General features: G+C 42.7%; 1 protein-coding gene across 1 annotated transcript in view; it reads right to left on the bottom strand.

Moving 5' to 3' along the window:
- Nucleotides 1-12,387: 12,387 nt before the first annotated feature.
- Zgrf1 (zinc finger GRF-type containing 1) overlaps nt 12,388-20,378 on the bottom strand; it is a 65,657-nt gene continuing 57,666 nt past the window's right edge. The window contains exons 23-26 of the mRNA XM_059266208.1: nt 14,823-14,999; nt 14,556-14,690; nt 13,590-13,851; nt 12,388-13,400 (exon numbers count right to left, since the gene is read on the bottom strand). Coding sequence (XP_059122191.1) covers nt 13,264-13,400; nt 13,590-13,851; nt 14,556-14,690; nt 14,823-14,999 — 711 coding nt within the window. The 3' untranslated portion in view covers nt 12,388-13,263. The remainder of the gene's footprint in view (nt 13,401-13,589; nt 13,852-14,555; nt 14,691-14,822; nt 15,000-20,378) is intronic.

Genomic DNA, 20,378 nt, shown 5'->3' with positions numbered 1-20,378 from the left:
CAGTAAGGCTTCACGCGCTGTCATAATTTGGGGGGCTTCTGGTGAAAGAGGGAGTGGGTATCGACAGTAGGTTAGACCAGTGTGACTTCCCGTGTGGGTGGCAGAGGCAGGAGGGCGGCTGCTCCTAGGAGCGAACGGGCCACGCTGACTCTTGTGTGACCTCTGCTCCACTTGGGAGAAGGGGGGCGGTGTTGAGAAGGGAGGACACTGGGCCGGTCCTCCAGAATCTCCAGCTTTTTCAACCACAGGAGGCGCGCGGGGGGGGGGGGGATGATTGCTCCGAATTGCTTGTCAGCCCTTACCCCCACGCCGCGCAGGCCCCTCTTGTCACTCTACTGATTTCTCCTAGGCGCAGAACCACAATCCCAGAAGTGAGTCCTGGGCCGAGTACCGTCTTGGACGAGTGGCGGGTGTCACTGGACTCCACCCCTGGAGATACTTTTCGCAAAGACCTCTAAACTAGGAGCGTCTCGGGAGTGACTTTAGCAGTCTACCCGAGTCAGAGAAAGAGATTATCCGCAGGAGTCCCACTCCTCCTCTCGTGGGGACTGAAAATAAGTTGAATTTCCGAGAAGAGTGCGCCAGGGAGTGTGCATGTTGGCTCGGTTTCCCCAGAGTACTAACGAGCAAGACTGGATGGAGTGCAGAGGGTGAGGAAAAGGGAAATTAAGGTCTTTGCAGCTCCCCGACCTTCAGATTTTTCTGTCAAAATGGAAGTGGTTTTTAATTTGCTTTTTGATACATGTTCTCATTTCTTCCTTTAAAACCCAGTTTCCTACATTTAAAAGCATTATTTGATCTAGTTACCGCTAGGTCCTCTCAGAACAGTTTGATTTCCCTTGTAGATAGGACTGAAGTGACGGGACATGAAAAGACACATTGTGTCCTCAGCATACAGCATCTGGCCCTCTCCGAGCGTCTTCTTTGGGGTCTCTGGCCCTGTCTAGGAACCCTCAGAAGCAGAGTATCCCGGAAGGCAATGTGATCTAAGCAAAACATAGATTCAGAGTGTAAGATGTAGGGCTACTCCACAGACTGCAGGTGCACGTGATCACTATTCTATAAGTAGCGACCGTTGACACCGGACACTTAACCACTCTTCAAATCCCCCTAAAAGAAAACCCACTAAGGGCTGGTTTGGCCTTGGCTGGAAGGATGGGAGTTGGAGGAACGTGTGGGAGTGGATGCCGAGTTTGTGTTTGTTCATAAACTTGAGTGGAGTAAAGGATGGGAACAGTAGGATCTGATGAAATGATCAAAGACCATTAAACACAAATACCAGAGTGATGGGAGGGACCTGCTGTGTCCGCCTGGGGACAGCTCCACCTCTCCACGGGGCTGCCTGCCAGCAAGACAAGCCACTAAATTAATGCAACAGAAAACAAAGGAAGGCTTATTTGGGTATCAGTAGAAATACATCTCTTTGGGCAAATTTCTTCTTCTTCTTCTTCTTCTTCTTCTTCTTCTTCTTCTTCTTCTTCTTCTTTTCTCCTTTTTCTTTGCCTAGCAGGGTGTACTGGGTGACTTAAAGACAAAATATTGGCAGAACATAATCATAATTCAGTTAAATACAAGCTTTAAAGGGAAAGCTGATGAGCCTTGTGTAGCCCAGAATAACAACGACATCAAGCTGGGTCTAACACTTAGTGCCAGTGGAACACACAATGGAATTCTCTCACTGCTTGTTAGCAGCATGGGGGTGTCTGACTCCCCACTTTTTTATGCTGCTATCATTTTTATGGTGTTACGATTCCCTGAGTATGTACAGGCCTCCCTTTGACAAGTCCACACCTAAAGGGCTGGAGAGATGGCTCAGCACTTCACTTGACAGTACTTGGCTACTCTTGCAGAGAACCTGGGTTCAATAACCAGCACCCACATGGAGGCTCACAACTATCCCTAACTCCAGTTCCAGATCTGACACCCTCTTCCCACCTTTTTCCCTCCACAGACTTGTGGCCTCCACAGACACTGGGCACACACATAGAGTATATGCATACATGCAGGCAAAACACTCATACATATAAAATAGTATAAACAAATATTTCAGGGTTTCTCTGTGTAACCACACCAGCTGTCCTGGAACTCGCTGTGCAAGACCAGGCTGGCCTTGAACTCACAGAGATTCCCCTGCCTCTGCCTCCTGAGTGCTGGGATTAAAGGTGTGTGCCACCACACCCAGCAACAATTTTTTTTTAAGAGGACAAATCCATACTATGTCTGCAGTTCATGTAAATAATGCACACAGAATTGTCTGAGCCGATGTTGACAAATGGTAAAATAGTTTTAGGATTGGCTGCACATTTCTTATTATGGAGGTTTTCTTCACAGAATGCAAAATGCATTTCAAAACTGTCAAGAAACTTAGAATTGTGTGCATATTCAGATTTTGATATTATTAATCCCTAATTCATTTAAACATCAAGGTGTCATGGGCTCATAGATTTTTCACTTTTTGAGTAAGAAGCTCCTTGGTTTATGCAATGGGTGTGTGTTAGATTATGCTGTGAAGTACAGATGTAAATGTTCTGAAACTAAGAATTATGTGTATTTGTGCGGTAGCTCTCAAGAGTTGTTTTCTGTGTCTGGCACTGTCTATCAGTCTCTCTTTCTCTGTCTGTCTGTCTCTCCCCCCCCCCCCCTAATTTTTTGAGACAGAGTCTTGCCATATAACCCTGGCTTGTCTGGAGCTCACTATGGAGACTGCTGGCCTCAAACTCTCAGAGATCCCCCTGCCTCTGCCTCCTGGGTTCTGGGAATAAAGTCCTGTGCCACAAGGTCCAGCCTTCTGCTAGCTCTTAGTACTAAAACACTTCTATACATGTTTCTCACTATAAAAATAATATTCAAAAAAGAAAAGAAACAAGTCCAAAGACAAGCTAACAATACTGTGCAATCCAGAGACCAACTAACTGACCATGTTCAATTATCTGGATAGCAGATTTCTATTTGTTCGAGATTGTGCTCAGTTTTGCTGGGAAAACGAACGAAAAAGCAATTTGGATTTGTACTCAGCTTTGCGAAGACGTGACCAACATCCTTAGCTAGATCCTTCTAGCACTCTTTTAACTTACATAAATTCAAGAGGCACTTGTGTGGTCTGAAAGTTTGTGTAGATGAGACCCGGCTGAAATGTGTGAAGGGGGCGGGAATCGCATGAATAGCCCGGGCGAGGCTGGCGACCTAGGGCCGCGCCTGGCCATAGCGTGAACTGTCCTAAAGGGTCAAACTGTTCATCTTCAGTCCCTCTTTCAGTGTGCAATCCTACTTTAAGAGAACAAAAGCTCAAAGCACGCTGTTATCAAGAAACGGGAGCCCTAGTGATTTAAACTCGTCCCCAACCAAGCCTTAGAAAGGAGGCGGATTGCGTGTAGCTAGAGAAAAAGTCGAAGTAAGGGGAGGGGTCAAGGGGTGGAGATCTTTAGAAAACCTTTGTTCCTTCTGAGAAGCTTGAACTTTGAGATGGCCCAAAGCCCTAAAGTTTAGGGTAGGTGTCTCTGTGGGGAGGTCAGCACTTCGACCTCACAAGTGGCAAGAGAGGACAAATGGTCCAGACTTTCGACAGACGACTATTCGGGCGTGAAGGAGGGAGCCCTTCCTTGTGAGTGCTCGTGGCTAGCCCGGGACGACGCCAAGAGGGCGCGTGTCTACACTCTACAGAAAGAAACTGCTGTGTAGCCTTAATCCTAACCCTCCGAGTGAGCTGCCCGAAAGGCGGAAAGATGGCGAGAAAGTTAAATTAGCAAATCCCGGTATGCTATATCTGTAGGATTTCTGGTGCTTCCCTGCGAATTAGAGGTGCAGTTTCCAGAGCTCAGGTCACTGGCGGGAGAACAATCAGCTTTCTTTGTAAAGATAATTCTGCAACTTTTCTTTCTTTCTTTCTTTCTTTCTTTCTTTCTTTCTTTCTTTCTTTCTTTCTTTCTTTCTTTCTTTTTTAAAGACAGAGTTTTTCTGTGTAGCCCTGGCTGCCCTAGAACTCACTCTGTAGACCAGGCTGGCCTTAAACTCAGGGATCCGCCTGCCTCTGCCTCTTGAGTGTTGGAATTAAAGGTGTGCACCGCCACCGCCCGGCCCAACCCTGCGATTTTAAGGTTAGTTTTTGGTGGTGGAGGCAGGAGGGACTTCCACTTTCGGAGAGCTCTCCTCTGGAGCCATGGAGCTGCGGGAAGTAGTGTAAACTCACACCTTCAAGTCCTGGTTCCCTCAAGCGCCAGACTTGGGATTCTCACTCTCTTTTCCTCCTTAGATCCTGTGAGGGGAGAGTGCGGTTTCCACCGAGTCCTGGAGGGGTCCCCATTGCGTGACTGCGCTAGCTCGTCTCAGTGCCAGCCCCTCTTTCTGCGTAGGAGAAACCAGTTGGGAACAACTGAGGTCAGAGGACTTTCTCCCCGGTCTGAGACCGCGGCTCCAAGCCTCACAGAGTGCTCTGGGTGCCTCCAAGCCAAACACACTGGTGACCCGGCTTGCCTCACCGGGTCCGGTAAGTGCGGGACAGGCCCAGCCTAGGTCTTCCACTCATTTTCGCCTAGTTGGCTCTGGGGAAGGCAGAGCCTGGAAGACTCTCATCCCTAATTCTTCCCCACGAAGGAAAGAACTTACTGGGGAGAGATCCTGCCTGTCAAGGCTAGCTTCCTGCTTGTTTTACTCAGGTTAAGGAGAAAGAACGGCCGATGCCTGAATGTGAAGTTGGGGGGGGGGGGTGCTTCTAGGGAGAGAACTCCTCCCCAAGCCTGTGTGCCTGCAAAAAGGGACATTGGCTATCCAGAGAAAGTGCAAGAAAGAGCACTAATCGCTGAACCAGGAGACAAACGCGATTACCAGCCCCGAGCCCTGAGTCAGAAAGTCTCATAGACTTTAAGATGTTAATCCTCGGCATAATCCTTCCTTTGGCGTGTAGGAATAGTGCAGCCACAAGAGTTGTTTTGTTATTTATATTGGCGTTTAATAAAACTCAGCCAGTAGTGAATGGGCTGCCCACTCTCCAATGGTAATTAATTCCCTATTTCAGTGACCCAATTGTCCTGGGACAGAGCAGTGGGCCCGTCCTGGTGCCCCGTCCCCTTTGTGCGGATACACTGCCCTCGCGCTTCAACAGCTATGGAAACTCATTCTTTTGATGTCATTCAAGGACTTTCCTTGGGCATCTTCTAAACTTCAAGGACCCTTTTCTTTCTCCATTTCATGAAAAGCGGGGCTAGCTTGACCACCTCTGTAGAATGGAATGATTCGGTGAAAGGGCCCTTTGGGGTTTGTGTTAGGGGTTAGAGAGAAAGGAAATTTGGCAGCCTGCTGCCTTCGGGAACTGTCCCCAACCTGGAAAGCAAAAAACTTACGCAGAGAAATGGATGAAGATCTTGAAAGCTGATGTTTTCCCCTCTCATTTTCCCGTTACGGAAAACAAAAACAAAAACCTAAAAACACTTCTAGAAATAAACAAGAGTGTTATTTCTTGTCTTTAAGTGTTGTATAGTGAGGCTGGAGCAAATAAGTTTGAATTTCAGCAGACACGATTTCTTTAATCTATGCTTCCGGGGAATGAGATATTTATTTAATTTCTTCCTTGCCTTCTCCCTTCTTCCTACATTCAAGGATACTCTTAAGGGCATCCGAGACTTGCTAGCACTGGGCCGGCCTGGCCAACGCTGGGGTGCACAACATGGGCACCATTCCACAGCTGCATGGGGCTTACATTCAAACAAACAGAATTTTGTTTAAACTCCGGGCGTCTGAAAACGGTCCGTGCTCTGAAGACAAGGCACAAGTGCAATGCAGTACAGCGTGGCAGGAGGAGGGGAGGGAAGAGAATTAATTTTCAGAGGTGCCCAAGATATATTTAACCCCACCCCAACAATTCAGGGTATATATACACCTATAAAGCTGGTTTGTTCTTTCATTCATTCTCCCCAGTGTTACTCCAGCACACCCTATGTGCCAAGTCGGGAGAGGGGCGCCGGGTCCGCACTTGGGGCGAACCACGCTGTCTCCCGGCTCTGCAGTTGCTCACAATCTTGAGATCATGCTTCTGCTGGTGCTGGCCTGGGCGGAGCTGGGTCTCCCGGCCGGGAGGGGGCGGCCGCGGCGCGCCGGGCAAGCGCACCCGGCACAAGTAGCTCTTCTACCTCTTTATATGCACTTCCAAAAAAACTTCGCAAGTCACAGAAACAATTCAGAATTCAACTAAAAAAATACAGAGTGAACCATATGGCCTGGGTGGCTCGAGTCGGCCGCATTTTCCTCCAGACAAAGAGGGGATTGAGAGTTGAAGGAAAGGAGAAAAAAACCAACTTTCCGGCTGATGAAGCTGTTGTCTGGAGGCAATGATCCCAAATCTGAAGGCTTTATTCCGGCTCCGACGGAGACGTGATATGTCATATGATTAGCATCTCTCATATTTACAAGAGAGGTATGGGCTGCCAGTCTTAAGAAAAAGGCGAGAGAAAGAAGGGGCATATGCTGAAATGGATTTAGCATTTGAAAGAGAGAAAGGAGATCGGATAAATACACTTAAACGAGGATTTAGTTTTACTCCTGTTGAGTTCTAATGGATTGTTGATTGAGATTTTAGGGGCCTGGAACCGAGGTGTCAGCAGTAATTTAAAGGAGGTATTCAGGCCGCCAGCGCCTCTTTTCTCCATCTCGCCCGCGTGCCCCTCCCACCCCGCCCTCATTCACGCCTAGGCGCAGTGCGGGGCGGAGAAGGCTTTTTACAACACAACACCGGGCCTTCCTCCAGCGCCCAGCGGCGGGGAAGGGGCTCCAGCAGCCCGGGACGGCGGCGGGGGCTGCTGCGGCCTTCAGGCCACACCTGAGCCTCGACAGCCCGCGACGGCGGCAGGAGCGCAGGGCGGGCAGCGAGGTCGCGGCTCCCCCTGGCGGGACTTGGCAGGACGACGCCTCCCGGGGCCTGCGGGGAAACTCGCGGTCAGCGTCCACCCCGGGCGACGCCCTCCCCGGACGCCCTGCCGGGGAGTCTCCACCTGCTGCTCCCAGATGCGCGGGACCCAGCCTGCCGATTCAGACGGCGAATAAAAAGGAGATAGACTGACCAACACTTCCCCTCGGGGTTCTGATGGCAGCCAAGCTTGAGAACAATGGCACGTGGGCCTCAAGTCTGTTCTGAGAATTTCGCTGTCCAACCAGAAGCGACGATGGGGCCCAATAACTAGGAAGATTTCGACTCCAGACAGTGAACAGGGCTAAGCTGTGCGTCTCAGCGAATCCATACGGTGTGTGCACAGATAAACGTTGTCCGTGCGCCTCTCCAGTGTGTCTGGTTTTTTGAGACAGGGTTTTGTAGCCCTGTGCATCCAGGTACTCCCTCTGAAGACCCCCAACTCTGCCTGCCTCTGCTTCCCTAATGCTGCGATAAAAGGCATGCACCTCTCCGCCCCACCCCCCTCTCTGAACAATGAGGTATTATTAGCAAATGATGATTGTTATGAGTAGACTGCTTGCTGTTCATTACATTTTTGCAGTTCCCTGATTCTGTATCTATTTGATGGCACCATGGTGTTCAAGGTTATCCTTAATCCATTCAAAATACCACATAGGTCCTCCAATACCTAAAAGGAGCCACAAGAACAATGAAGGACGCCATTTGATCTCTCTCCTCTCTCTTTCTCACTCTCACACACACAGAGCAATTTTTAAAAATTGATTAATCTTACAGTATATGGGTGTTTTGCCTGCATGTATGTCTGTGCACCACGTGCATATATATGTACTCTCCACAAATGCCAGAAGAGGGTGTCAGAAACCTTGGAACTGGAGCTATAGAAGACTGTGAGATGCCATGTGGGTGCTGGGAATTGATCCCTGGTCCTCTGGAAAATCAGCCAGTGCTCTTAACTTCTGAGTCATCTCTCCAGTCCCCAGGCATTATATATTAAAGGGGAAAGAGGAGGAGAAGGAGGAGGAGAGGGAGGAGGAGGAGGAGAGGAAGTAAGAGGAGGGGGAGGAAGAAGGGTACATTCCAAGAGTGGTCAGAGCCCAGTGTTTGTACTTCTAGAATGCTTGAAAGTTTCTCTGTAAGGGAGAGTATACCCTTCCTCCAGGAGCTGAGGTTAGAGTAGCATGTAACCAGTCCCTCATTGCCTAGGCTGACCCATAAAACAAGCTGCACACACGTGTTGTGGAGACTTGAACTAGACTATTCTGTTGCCCACTTCGTAATTTTTTACACACATGCTCTCACACACTCATTTATCCCCACTCAAATTTGTTTAATTAGAGAGTAGAAAATTAAGGAAAATCAGTAACTTAGAGACTAATCAATACAACTAGTGTTTCTGGGTGGAAAGAATGGAGGATTAGGGAGAGGTAGGCAGTATTTTTCCTTGACTGTGTAATCAAATCATATTAATGCAACTTGGACCAAACTTACTTTCTGCTCATGAGTAATAACAAAGCAGGCATTTCAAATCAGTGCTGAGTTAATGTTTTTAGAGCAATTATTTAATTTTCAAAGCCCAATTATCTGTCAAGTAAATCACCAATTTCCAGTTCATTCTTATTTAATATAAAAAAATCTAATTAGTATAAAGCTACTTCACAGCTGCCTTCAAATTAAACTGTAGTTGAGAGCATGCAGCCTCGGGGGTTTGCCTTGGTATTTTCAAATCAACCATGTTTTCTCAAACGTGAAATAATAATGCCAAAAGTTATGTTTTATTTTGAAGTTTAAAACTGGGCTTTGTAACTTCAGAATTTAACTTGTAATATATGCTTCCAAACACAGGATTGGCTGCAGGGGAGAGAATCATAAAACAAGCATATTGCCTCAATCCACTTTTGATTATCAAATCATGAGAATTGTAAGAATAACCAGCTTGGCTTACTAATACACTTCAGTTAAGCATTGTTCTTCCTTGCTTTGAGTAGCACGCTGGAGCCTTTTCTTCTATTATATTCTCTCAATTTTTGTTTGTATACAATATAAGGCTTTTTTATGACATCCTCATACATACTTATCACTGTACTTTACTCACATTCACTCACCCATTACCCCTTTTCTTCTGTGTTCCCCAAATAGTCTCCCTTTGGCTTCCATATCAGATAGGTAGAGATCTGCCTCAAAATAAAACATATTTGTCTTTCGCCCATTACCCTCTCTTGCCCCACCCCCCATCTCCCCTTAAACACCTTCTCCTACCTACATACTCTCTTGTCACTTCAACTCTCATGTCATTTATTTAAAAATCTGCATTCCGTATATAATAGAAAAAATGTTTCTTTCTGGATCTGGCTTGTTTCATTTAACATGGTGATCTCCAGTCCTCTCATTTTTCTGGGAATGTTATAATTTTATTCTTTACTGCAGAATAAAACATTTTGTGTGTGTACGTGTGTGTGTGCATTTCTTTATCCATTGATTGGATCTAGACTGGCTCCCAAGGTTTATTCCTAGAAATTTTATGCTTTTGAAAATGTTTTGTGTGTCCGAGTGCTTTGCTTGCATGTGTGTCTGTGTACCACATGCATGCCTGGTGCTGAGAAAGTGGTGGGCCTCCATGTGGGTGTTGGGAATTGAACCCTGGGTCCTTTGCAAGAACAGCAAGCATTCTTAACCATTTAGCCATCTCTCCAGCCAGATACTTTGTTTTTTGAAGCTATTGTGGATGAGATTTTTTTTTTCAACCTGGAACTTCTTAGAAAATTTTATCACTGATATAGCTCTAAGAGTTTTCTTGTGGAATGCTCTCAATTTTTCTCCCATTTAATACAATGTAGATTACAGGTTGGCATAATATAGCCTTTTCAAGGGAGGGGCAGGTCTCACTTTGTAGCCCTGGCTGGCCTGGAACTCCTCCCTGTGTAAAAAGGATGGTGTCAAATTTGCAGAGATCTGCTTGTCTGTGCCTCTTGGATACCAGAATTAAAGGTGTGTGTCACCACAACGGGCCAATATAGCCTTTTAAAAATCAAATTTCTTCCTTGACAATTTCATACACATACAAATTATTACTATTACCACCTTATCTCCATTCCACCCCATTACCTACCCTCCTCTTCCCTATGAGTCTGTTTAGAGGTATATTCCTTCTATTCCTACTTCCATATGGAATTTTTATCACAAAGGGATGTTGAATTTTGTCAAAACCCTTTTGTCTCTATTGAGATGATCATGTGGTTTCTGCCCATGAGTCTGTGTTACATGTACTGATTTGTGTGTTGAATCATCCTTAGTAATGAGAATGGGATATTGAAGTTGCCCACTATTACCATAACTGGACAGCTCTGCCTTTTATAGCTAAGAGTGGTTGCTATGCTTTTGTGAACTTGAGTACACCATTATTTCATGATGAATTACTCCTGTCAGTAAAATGCAGTGACATTCTTTTATCTTACCATTTTGCTTGAGGTCTACCTTACCAGAGTTCATTATAACTTTGGCTTGGTATACCAACTAACATCATTTGACTCTCTGTGCATGTCTGCCAGAGAGGTGTTTTTCTTATAGACAACAAGTAGTTAGATCTTGTTTTTCAGCCCAATAGCTAGGTCTTTTTAATGACAGTGTACATTCTGAGTTGTTGAGAGGGACAGGCTGGTTCCTGTACTTTTGTGTTTCCCTGTTTGGTTCAATCAGTGTTTGTTCTTTCATTGTCTCTCTTTCCTTATTAGTATTAGGGTTTTCTGAGTTGAACACAACCAATTCTTATCCTTCACTAGCGTTTTTGTTCATCTACTCCTCTCATGAAATTTATTATTTTCTGTACTCTCACGACTATGATGTTCTTCCTCTGTGTGGGATTCCTTTAATATCTCCTACAATGCTGGCTTGGCCATCATGAGTTTGGTTAGTTTGTGCCTGTCTTGAAATGCTTGTTAAGTTCTCTGTTACTCTTAGAAGATAATTTTACTAGATATTTATCTTGGCAATTATTCACAATCAGGGCTTGAACTCGAATACCATCCTTTCTTGGTTTTCAGAATCTCTACAAAGGTCTCTTACAGATTTGCCTCTGAGAGTTGGTGTTTCTTCGTTTTGTAAGTCTTGGCGTTTTGGTGATATACACACATACATGTAGGCAAGACGATTATATACATAAAAATAATAAAATAAACCTTAAAAATTAAAGTAAACAAAAGACATAGCTCTTTATTTGTCTTAGAAAATAAAATCACTTGAAACCTTTGCTCGAGTTAGCCAAGACAAGACTCAAAATTAAGAAAAAAAGAACATGGGAGGTTTGGGGCTGGAAAGATGGCTCAGAGGTTAAGAGGACAGGCTCCTCTTCCAGAGGTCCTGAGTTCAGTTCCTGGCAACCACATGGTGGCTCACAACCATCCGTAATGAGATCTGGTGTCCTCATCTGGCGGGCAGGGATACATGCAGGCAGAACACTATATACATAATAAATAAATCTTTTTTAAAAAATGGGAGGTTTGAACAGCAAAGCACAGGAATTCATTTTAAATATTAGTTGTTATATTACACAGCCCACAGGCAAAGCACAGTTCTATAATACTTGCTTCAAATATTCCTCATACATTGTAAAGACACATGGGGAATCTTATCATTTACTTCACAGAGCACTTAAAAAGAGTAACTCCTGGATTGCAGATAGCTCAGCAGGCAAAAACACTTGCTGAGCAAGCATGAAGACCAGAATTTGGATACCAGCACCTACACGACAGGTTAGGAGACCTCCCATATGCCTGTCACTCAGATCTGAGAAAGACAAAGAGTAGCAGGAGATTCAACCTAGTCAAAAAACCATGAGCTCTAGGTTCAGAGACCTTATTTCTTTTCCTCTCCTTTTCTTTTCTTTTTAAAGATTTATTTATTATGTATACAGTGTTCTGCCTGCATGTGTCCCTGCAGGCCAGAAGAGGGCACCAGATGTCATTACAGATGGTTGTGAGCCACCATGTGGTTGCTGGGAATTGAACTCAGGACCTCTGGAAGAGCAGCCAGTGCTCTTAACTGCTAAGCCATCTCTCCAGCCCAGAGACAGTATTTCAAAGGAATAATGTATGGAGTAATAGCAGACACTTGCTGTCACCTGCCCTACTCACACATGTACACACAAAAGCATGAACACGCCCACACACAAATGAAAAAAGAGTAACTATGGTTGGATTTACTTTTTCTTTCACACAGGAGTTCCACAGAGACAATTATCATTTTTAATGTAAATATCAGCTACCATTTTTTGATTACATTAATTTATTTAGTATATGTGTGAGGGGTGGGCCCTGTGGACCATGGCACGTGTGTGGTCGGAGGATAAGCTGCAGGAGTCAGCTCTCCCTGCTGTGCACCATGTGGGATCCAGGACTAAACTCAGGGTTGTCAAGCTTGGTAGCAAATTTAAGGAAACAATTTTCTGTGTTCTTAAAATAAATGCTAAAATAATTCTTAAATAAACACTAAATGACTTTGGTCACTAAAATGTTTTATTTGCTAAAAATAAATACACTGGTATCAATTATGATCAAGACTTTGCCATTTTTTCCATCTGTCTATGAATACATTCCTTTATTAACAATGCCTAAAACTTACATGTATATATTTACAGAGTGACTACAAACACAGAAAGACTGGAGCAGTTTGTTAATGATACCCTGAACAGTGGATTTCTAGGTAATTTGTTTTCTCTTATACAGCTTCTGTAGTTTGTACACTTTTCCATTTTGTACATTACCCATTTATTCTACATATACACCAGTAAGTACTGTGCGGGTAAGTGCACAGGGAGGAGACCCGAGGGGAGCTCAAAGTGGCTCGTCCACTCGTCCCGTCCACTCGTCCCGTCCACTGCCCGGAGACTTACAGCGCCTACTGTATGCGGCACAGTGCTGTGCCTCACCTTCTCTCCTGTATTTTTTATACAAGTTTTTATTGTTAATGGATTTAGTTTTTAAATGCTGGGCCAATTCACGTATTTCAATCCCAATGTTCCTGTTCAGAAGAAACTGCTAGTAGTCTTGACTTGGGGGGGGGGGGGGCTGTGCTTTTGAGACCATCATGTATTTTTTATGCATACTGAATGCCGTCCTGACTCTTGTAAAATTTGTTTCTTTCACAAACAAGACATTTGTCTATCACACAAACATCTGCCTATCTTAATATAAAATGCAGACCTTTTTAAAGAGCAAATTTTTACATGCACTTATTTGGCATGTTATTTAAATAATGTAACTTTTTGTATTAGGGGCTTTAGAATAAAGAAAACTATTAAAAATGCACAGTGTAAAAAGATTCTGAATTTACACCAATCCAACACTCCTGGCCATGCTTGGTGGTTGTTTCTGTTAATGAGATTTATCCTTAGACTTTTCTTTTTCCTTTTTCTTCTGTTTTTCTTCTGCTTGTTTTTCAAAATAATCTTTAAGAAGATGGTCTAGCTGTGGTTCACACTGGCTTGCGTGTTGCAATCCACCTTCCCTTCCTTGAAAGATACAGAACATAAGAACACTTCTTTACTGGGGTCTCCCTCCATGTTCAGGTGCCCTCGGGCATCTCCCAAGGGGACATGAGTCACAGCTATTCCTCACTAACCACACTAACCGCCCAGGGATTGACCCCACAAAGTCAGTTCTAATTAAAAATGCTTGAAATAAGTACATTTTTATTTTACCTTCACAGTGTTGGATTACACGCCCCCATAGTCGATTTTTCCTCAAACAGGATAAACTTCCCACAATCAGCAAATGCCTCCTTCCTCTGGTCAATGCAACATTCATTCGTTTTTCTGAATCAATGAATCCTACTTGTCTTGTCCTCACACAGGACAGAATAATGATTTCCTTTTCAGCGCCCTGAAAGGCATCCACTGTGGACACCTGCACAGCTTTACTGTCGGGATGGCCAATGTCCACAGCACTGAGTAAATGGCATATCTGTAGAGAAAGGACTAGCTCAGGAAGTGCAGAGATCATGAAGAACTCAGTCTCCAACTGGTCAACAACGCAACCATTTGGAGTAAACTAATTCAGGAGCATTGTTTATTTCTTTCTTACGACTTATATGAATTTTGGTAGAAAGCTTCTAAAATTAAAAATGACAGTATTATTTTTATTTATGAAGCATAATCGAGTGACGATTAACCTATTGAAGGGATTTTATTTTTATATACTAATTTGAACTGAGAAGTAACTAATAATGAAAAACAAAAAATACTAAGAGAGAAAAGACTATAAAAATCTACTTAGAAGTAACTGGCTCTTATGTACATTAATACCTGGTATCCATCCTTAATTTACTAATGAAATGTAATAATGCAAGAACATTTTGAAAAACAGTCTCAATTCCATCTGTCCCCAGACACAAAGCATACACCTCATTTTCTTCCTCTAATCTGTTTATTTACATTTTGTCCCAACAGCTGTAAAGTGAATTTAATTAAACCTTGTTAGGTTTACATTGAGTTATGCAGAAAAAATCCAGGCCAGAAAATACATCAGAATATTCTTTTGTAAGTACACAAATGACAGTCCCAAAGGTCTCAGGCACCAAAGTGAACTACTGCTAGTGTAACACCAAATACTATAATATAGACTATGATGTTTAGTATGTGATAAATATCATCCTATGTAGCACACACCTTGTACATCTGCGACTTGTATAATGTTATCACCCCAATCATGGAGCCCGCTATTCCACTTATGAGCAGTGATTGGATTAGCTTGAGTGTAAAAGCAGCTTCTGCCACATTTTGAAAGCTGTTCTCGCTTTCGACCTGGAGTAAGAAACAGATCTGAAATTATCTTCCCAGAAAGGCTACAGAAAGACTGAGTGAAGCCACGCAAACAACAACAACATTAAACCAGGAAATTAAGTAGTGATTCCCATCAACAGTGACATCACTCACCTGCTCTGCTCCTGTTACGTTATAGAAACACAGCGTGGGCAGCCACTCCAGGACAGGGCTCCTCTCCGTCTGTGAAATGCCATCCATGAGGTTTCCTTCATAAAACAGATCATTAGCTATGGCACTGATCACAGGGTGACAGCGGTACTGGGTTCTCAACAGAATGGGTTTGTAACCCTAAGAAATTTAGATGGAGGAAAACAAAAAGTTAAAACACAGCATTTCCTTTTTTCTAGAGAAAGAGAAACCACATTTAAAACGTTTTAGTGTTACATCATGTTTTTATGCTCTTAGATAAATTACAACAATGAGTGAACAAACTACAGATAAAATATTTAAAACACATTATGAAATATAGAGTAAACCAAATCTTAATGTTCGCTCCCCCACCACATTATGCTTTTATAATCTACCTGGAGTATGGCCTAATAATGAAGGCCTTTTAACATCAGGCAGGCCTGGAGTACAAGCCTGTGATCTCAGCTCTAGGGAGGCTGAGGTGAGCGGGTCACAAGCCCAAGCTCTATCTGAACTACACAAGGAATTCAAGGCCAACTTAGTCAGACACTGTCTCAAAACACCAAGTGAAAAGAGGGCTGTGGTGGCTGCCCAATGCCATGGTGCTGCCTAGTTCACACCAGGCCCGACGTTCAACACCTGCTAGCACAGAAAGTTACTGATAGTCTGTTCACTGTCTTCCTTGCTAAAGCCACTGTTTCATTCAGAATATTCAAACAGCTCCAGCTCTCACTACTGTGTCCTTGCATCCAAGTCTCACCACTCCAGCAAGCTTCTGGAGCACACTATCGGCCAAACTTTCCGGTTGTTATTAAAACATCTTGAGTAGGTGCACAGACTGCCAATAACAAACTTATATAGTAAGTGTAGAGTTAATGTGCTCATGAACAAAGCATCTTCTACGAGAAACATAAAAAACAATGAAGACATCAAGTCTCGCTACTCTAAGCGGTACAGACTTGGTGAAGTTTCTAAGTCTGATATCAGCACACATGCAAAACCTAGGATGAAGCCGCAGGTAGAACAATACTGCAAGGACCATTACTTGTAACAGATATAACTAGGATTTCAATGGTAGAGAGGTGACTAAATTATGTACAGCTACACAACGTAATATTCAGTGATTTCTGACAACACTGATGATCACAAACCAAGCCTTCCAGAAAGAAGACCAGAGGTTACCAGGTACAGGAGGGAAGGAGGAATGGGAAGTTGTTATTTAGTAAGTACAAATTTGCCATTTTGGATGATTTAAGACAAAACAAAACAGTGTGGGCTGGTGAGATGGCTCAGTGGGCAAACCTTAAAACTATGCTAAGTAAAAGACAGATATAAGATACATATTGTAGGATTCCATGAAGATAAAAACACAAAACAGATAAACCCATACAAGCAGACTACTGGTTGCCAGGGGCTGGAGGGAGGAGGGTGTGGGGAGTAACTGCTGAATGGTATGAGGTTTCATTTGGAGGCAAAATTGTTCTACAAAGTTGGTCTACAAAGCAAACATTACCTCGATACTAAAAGCAGACCAGACCACCACAAAAAAGAGAACCATACACCAATATACCTGAAGAACACAGCTATAAAAATTCCCAATAAAATACGTACAAAATACTTCAACTCCATTAGGGAGATCATACACCATAACAAATCTAGTTTCATCCCACGGTTGTAAGGATGACTGAACATATGTCAGTGAGGAAAAGCAATATAGTACAAACAGACTTAAGAACAGAAATCATGAGGCATTATGTTTCTTAGTTTGTGTCAACTTGACACATGCTACAATCGTCTGGAAAGAAGAAACCTGAATTGAGAAAATTCCTCTATCAAATTGGCCTATAGGCAAGTTGTGGGGCATTTTCTTGATTAATGATATAGATAGATGTGCCACCCCATGTATAATATAGCAGGATGAACAAGTCAGTAAGCAACTTACCCTGCCTTCTCTCTTGGCTCCAGCCTCCAGGTTCCTGCCTTGGATTCCAGCCCTGAATTCCCTTCTATTGTTTATCTGATCTTGATTTTCTTTTCTGATTTTGTTAACTTGGATATTCTCTGTCTGCCTTTTGGTTAGTTTGGATAAGGGGGACATAACAACAGACACCGAGGAAACCCAGAGAATCATTAGATCATATTTTGAAAACCTGTACTCCACAAAATTGGAATATGTAAAAGAAATGAACAATTTTCTGGATAGGTACCACATGCCAAAATTAAATCAAAACCAGATAAACAATTTAAATAGACCTATAACCCCTAAGGGAATAGAAGCAGTCATCAAAAGTCTCCCAACCAAAAAAGCCCAGGGCCAGATGGTTTCAGCACAGAATTCTACCACAATTTCAAAGAAGAGCTAATATCAATACTCCTCAAATTGTTCCACACCATAAAAACAAAAAGAACATTGCCAAACTCTTTTTTACGAGGCCACAGTTACCCTGATACCCAAACCACACAAAGACCAACTAAGAAAGAGAATTACAGACCAATCTCCCTCATAAACATTGATGCAAAATTACTCAATAAAATACTGGCAAATCGAATCCAAGAACACATCAAAAAATCATCCACCATGATCAAGTAGGCTTCAGCCCAGAGATGAAGGGGTGGTTCAACATACTAAAATCTGTCAATGTAGTCTACCATATAACAAAGTGAAAGAAAAAAACCACATGATCATCTCATTAGATGCTAAAAAAAGCCTTTGACAAAATCCAACACCCCTTCATGATAAAGGTCTTGGAGAGATCAGGAATATAAGGAACATACCTAAACATAATAAAGGCAATATACAGGAAGCCAACAGCCAACATCAAATTAAATGGAAAGAAACTCAAAGCTACTCCACTAAAATCAGGAATAAGACAAGGTTGTCCACTCTTCCCATATCTATTCAATATAGTACTCGAAGTTCTACCTAGAGCAATAAGACAACAAAAGGAGATCAGGGGTATAAATTGGAAAGGAAGAAGTCAAACTTTTCCTATTTGCAGATGACATGATAGTATACATAAAGTGAACCCAAAAATTCTACCAGAGAACTCCTATAGCTGATAAACACCTTCAGTACTGTGGCAGGATACAAGATTAACTCAAAAAATCAGTAGCCCTCCTATATACAAATGATCAATGAGCCGATAAAGAAATCAGAGAAACATCACCCACTACAATAGCCACAAATAACATAAAATATCTTGAGGTAACTCTAACCAAACAAGTGAAAGACCTGTAAGACAAGAACTCTAAGTCTTTGAAGAAAGAAATTGAAGAAGATATCAAAAAAATGGAAAGATCTCCCATGCTCTTGGATAGGTAGGATCAACATAGTAAAAATGGCAATCTTACCAAAAGCAATAAACAGATTCAACACAATCCCCATCAAAATCCCAACACAATTCTTCAGACTTGGAAAGAACAATACTCAATTTCATATGGAAAAACAAAAAACCCAGGATAGCCAAATAATCCTGTACAGTAAAGGAACTTCTGGAGGCATCACCATCCCTGACAACGCTGGGAACCTCACAATCCTGATCTCAAACTACCACAGAGTCACTGTAACAAAAACAGCCGACACTGGTACAGAAACAGACACAGGAACCAGTGAAACAGAAGAAAGCACCAAGAAACGAACCCACAAAGGTATCAGAGCTCGCACAGAAAAAGACAGCTTTTTTAGCACGGCACTGGGGAAACACACCATGCAAGAATGAAACTGAAGTTGTATCTCTCAGCCTGCACAAAAACCAATCCAGACTAGATCAAGGACCATAACATAAAACCTGAAACTGTAACAAGTAGAGGAAATGTAGGCAAGGACAAGGACACAAATGACACACAAAATAAACAAGAATTGACAAATGGAACTGCATGAAATTAAAAAGTTTTCTACATAGCAAAATAAACCATGACCAGAGTGAAGAGAGCCTGGTGAATGGAAGGCAATCTGCCAACTATACATCTGACAGGCAGTAATATCTGAAATCTCCAGAGCTCTCCCAAAATACCAAAACTCAAACATTAACCCCATCACTAAACGGGCAAACTGAATACACAGTTCTCAAGAGGAAAAGTGTTCAACATCCTGGGACAGTAAAATGGCTTGGCGGTTAAAGGTACTTGTTGCCAAGCCTGAAGATCTGATTATGATCCCTAGAACCCGGATGGTAGAAGGAGATACCTTACACAAGTTGTCTGGTGACTTCATCTGTACCACAGCATGTGTGCCCCCTACTTTGCCCCCAAAATAAATAAATGTAAAAAGACAAAAAATAAGCATTCATCATCCTTAGCCATTAGAGAAATGCAAATGAAAACTTTTGAGATTCCATTTCAACCAGTCGCTATCATTAAGAAAACACACAATGGGGACTGGAGAGGTGGTGCCAAGGTTAAGAGCACTGGCTGCTCTTCCAGAGGACCAGTGTTCAGTCCCCAGCACCCACATGGCAGCTCAGTCACTGTCTAACTCCAGTCCCAGGGGATCCACTGCCCTCTTCTGGCCTCTGCAGGCACTGCATACATGGTACATAGGCAAACACTCTTATGTATAAAAACAATATGATCTCAGAAATAAAATTAAAAAGAGAAAAGCAGACACATGATGACAAATGAACAAGCAGGTGGAGAAGGAAACCCTTTGGTCTCATGTTGGTAGGAGTGAAAAGTGATCCAGCAACTATGAAATCAGTATAGACGTTCCTTAAAAAAAATTTTTAAATATAAATATATTTTATATATATATATAAATTTAAAAATGAAACTATACCCAGATATAGCATTTCTGGGTTTTACCTGAAGGATTCTAAGTCAGCAAACCAGACATATTTGCATACTCATGTTTCTTATTCCACTATTCACAACAGCAAAACTGTAGAAGCAATCTAGTTACTCACCAATAGAGGAGTGCATAAAAAAAACCTGGGGCTCAGCTGAAAAGTGCTTGCCATGCAAGCCTGGTGACCTGAGTTCAATCCCTGGGGCCCACAGTGGAAGGAGAGAACAACTCCAGAAAGCTGTCCTCTGACCTCCACATTATGTACTGTAGCACATGAAACACACACACTCTCTCTCACACACACTTACACAAGAATAACAAAACAAAACAAATTTGTAAAGGAAAGATGGTACATATATACAATAGTTTTATTCAACTTAGAAAGAAAATAATGTAATTTGTATGAAAATGGATGGAACTAGAAATCAGAATGTCAATGAAATGAGCCAGACTCAGAAAGCTAAACACTGTACTTTTTTCATACATGAAATGTACATTTAAATATATCTACGCTTTACACACACACACACACACACACACACACACACACACACACAGGACATGAAAGCAGAAAGACTATCAGAAGAGAGCAGAACAGAAGAACAGAGAGTAATTGAATACAAATGTCACGAAAGCTGAAGGGAAACTATTGGGGGATGATGGAGACCAGTAGGGGTGGGAGAGAAGGGGCGTGCAAATATAATCAAAAGAGAATGACATGTATGTATAAGGGAAATGTCACAGTGAAAACCATT

Source organism: Peromyscus eremicus, chromosome 6 (assembly GCF_949786415.1).
Source record: "Peromyscus eremicus chromosome 6, PerEre_H2_v1, whole genome shotgun sequence".
NCBI classification, from domain to species: domain Eukaryota; kingdom Metazoa; phylum Chordata; class Mammalia; order Rodentia; family Cricetidae; genus Peromyscus; species Peromyscus eremicus.
The sequence above is the reverse complement of the archived record's forward strand: the minus strand, read 5'-3'. Positions and strand labels throughout refer to the sequence as shown.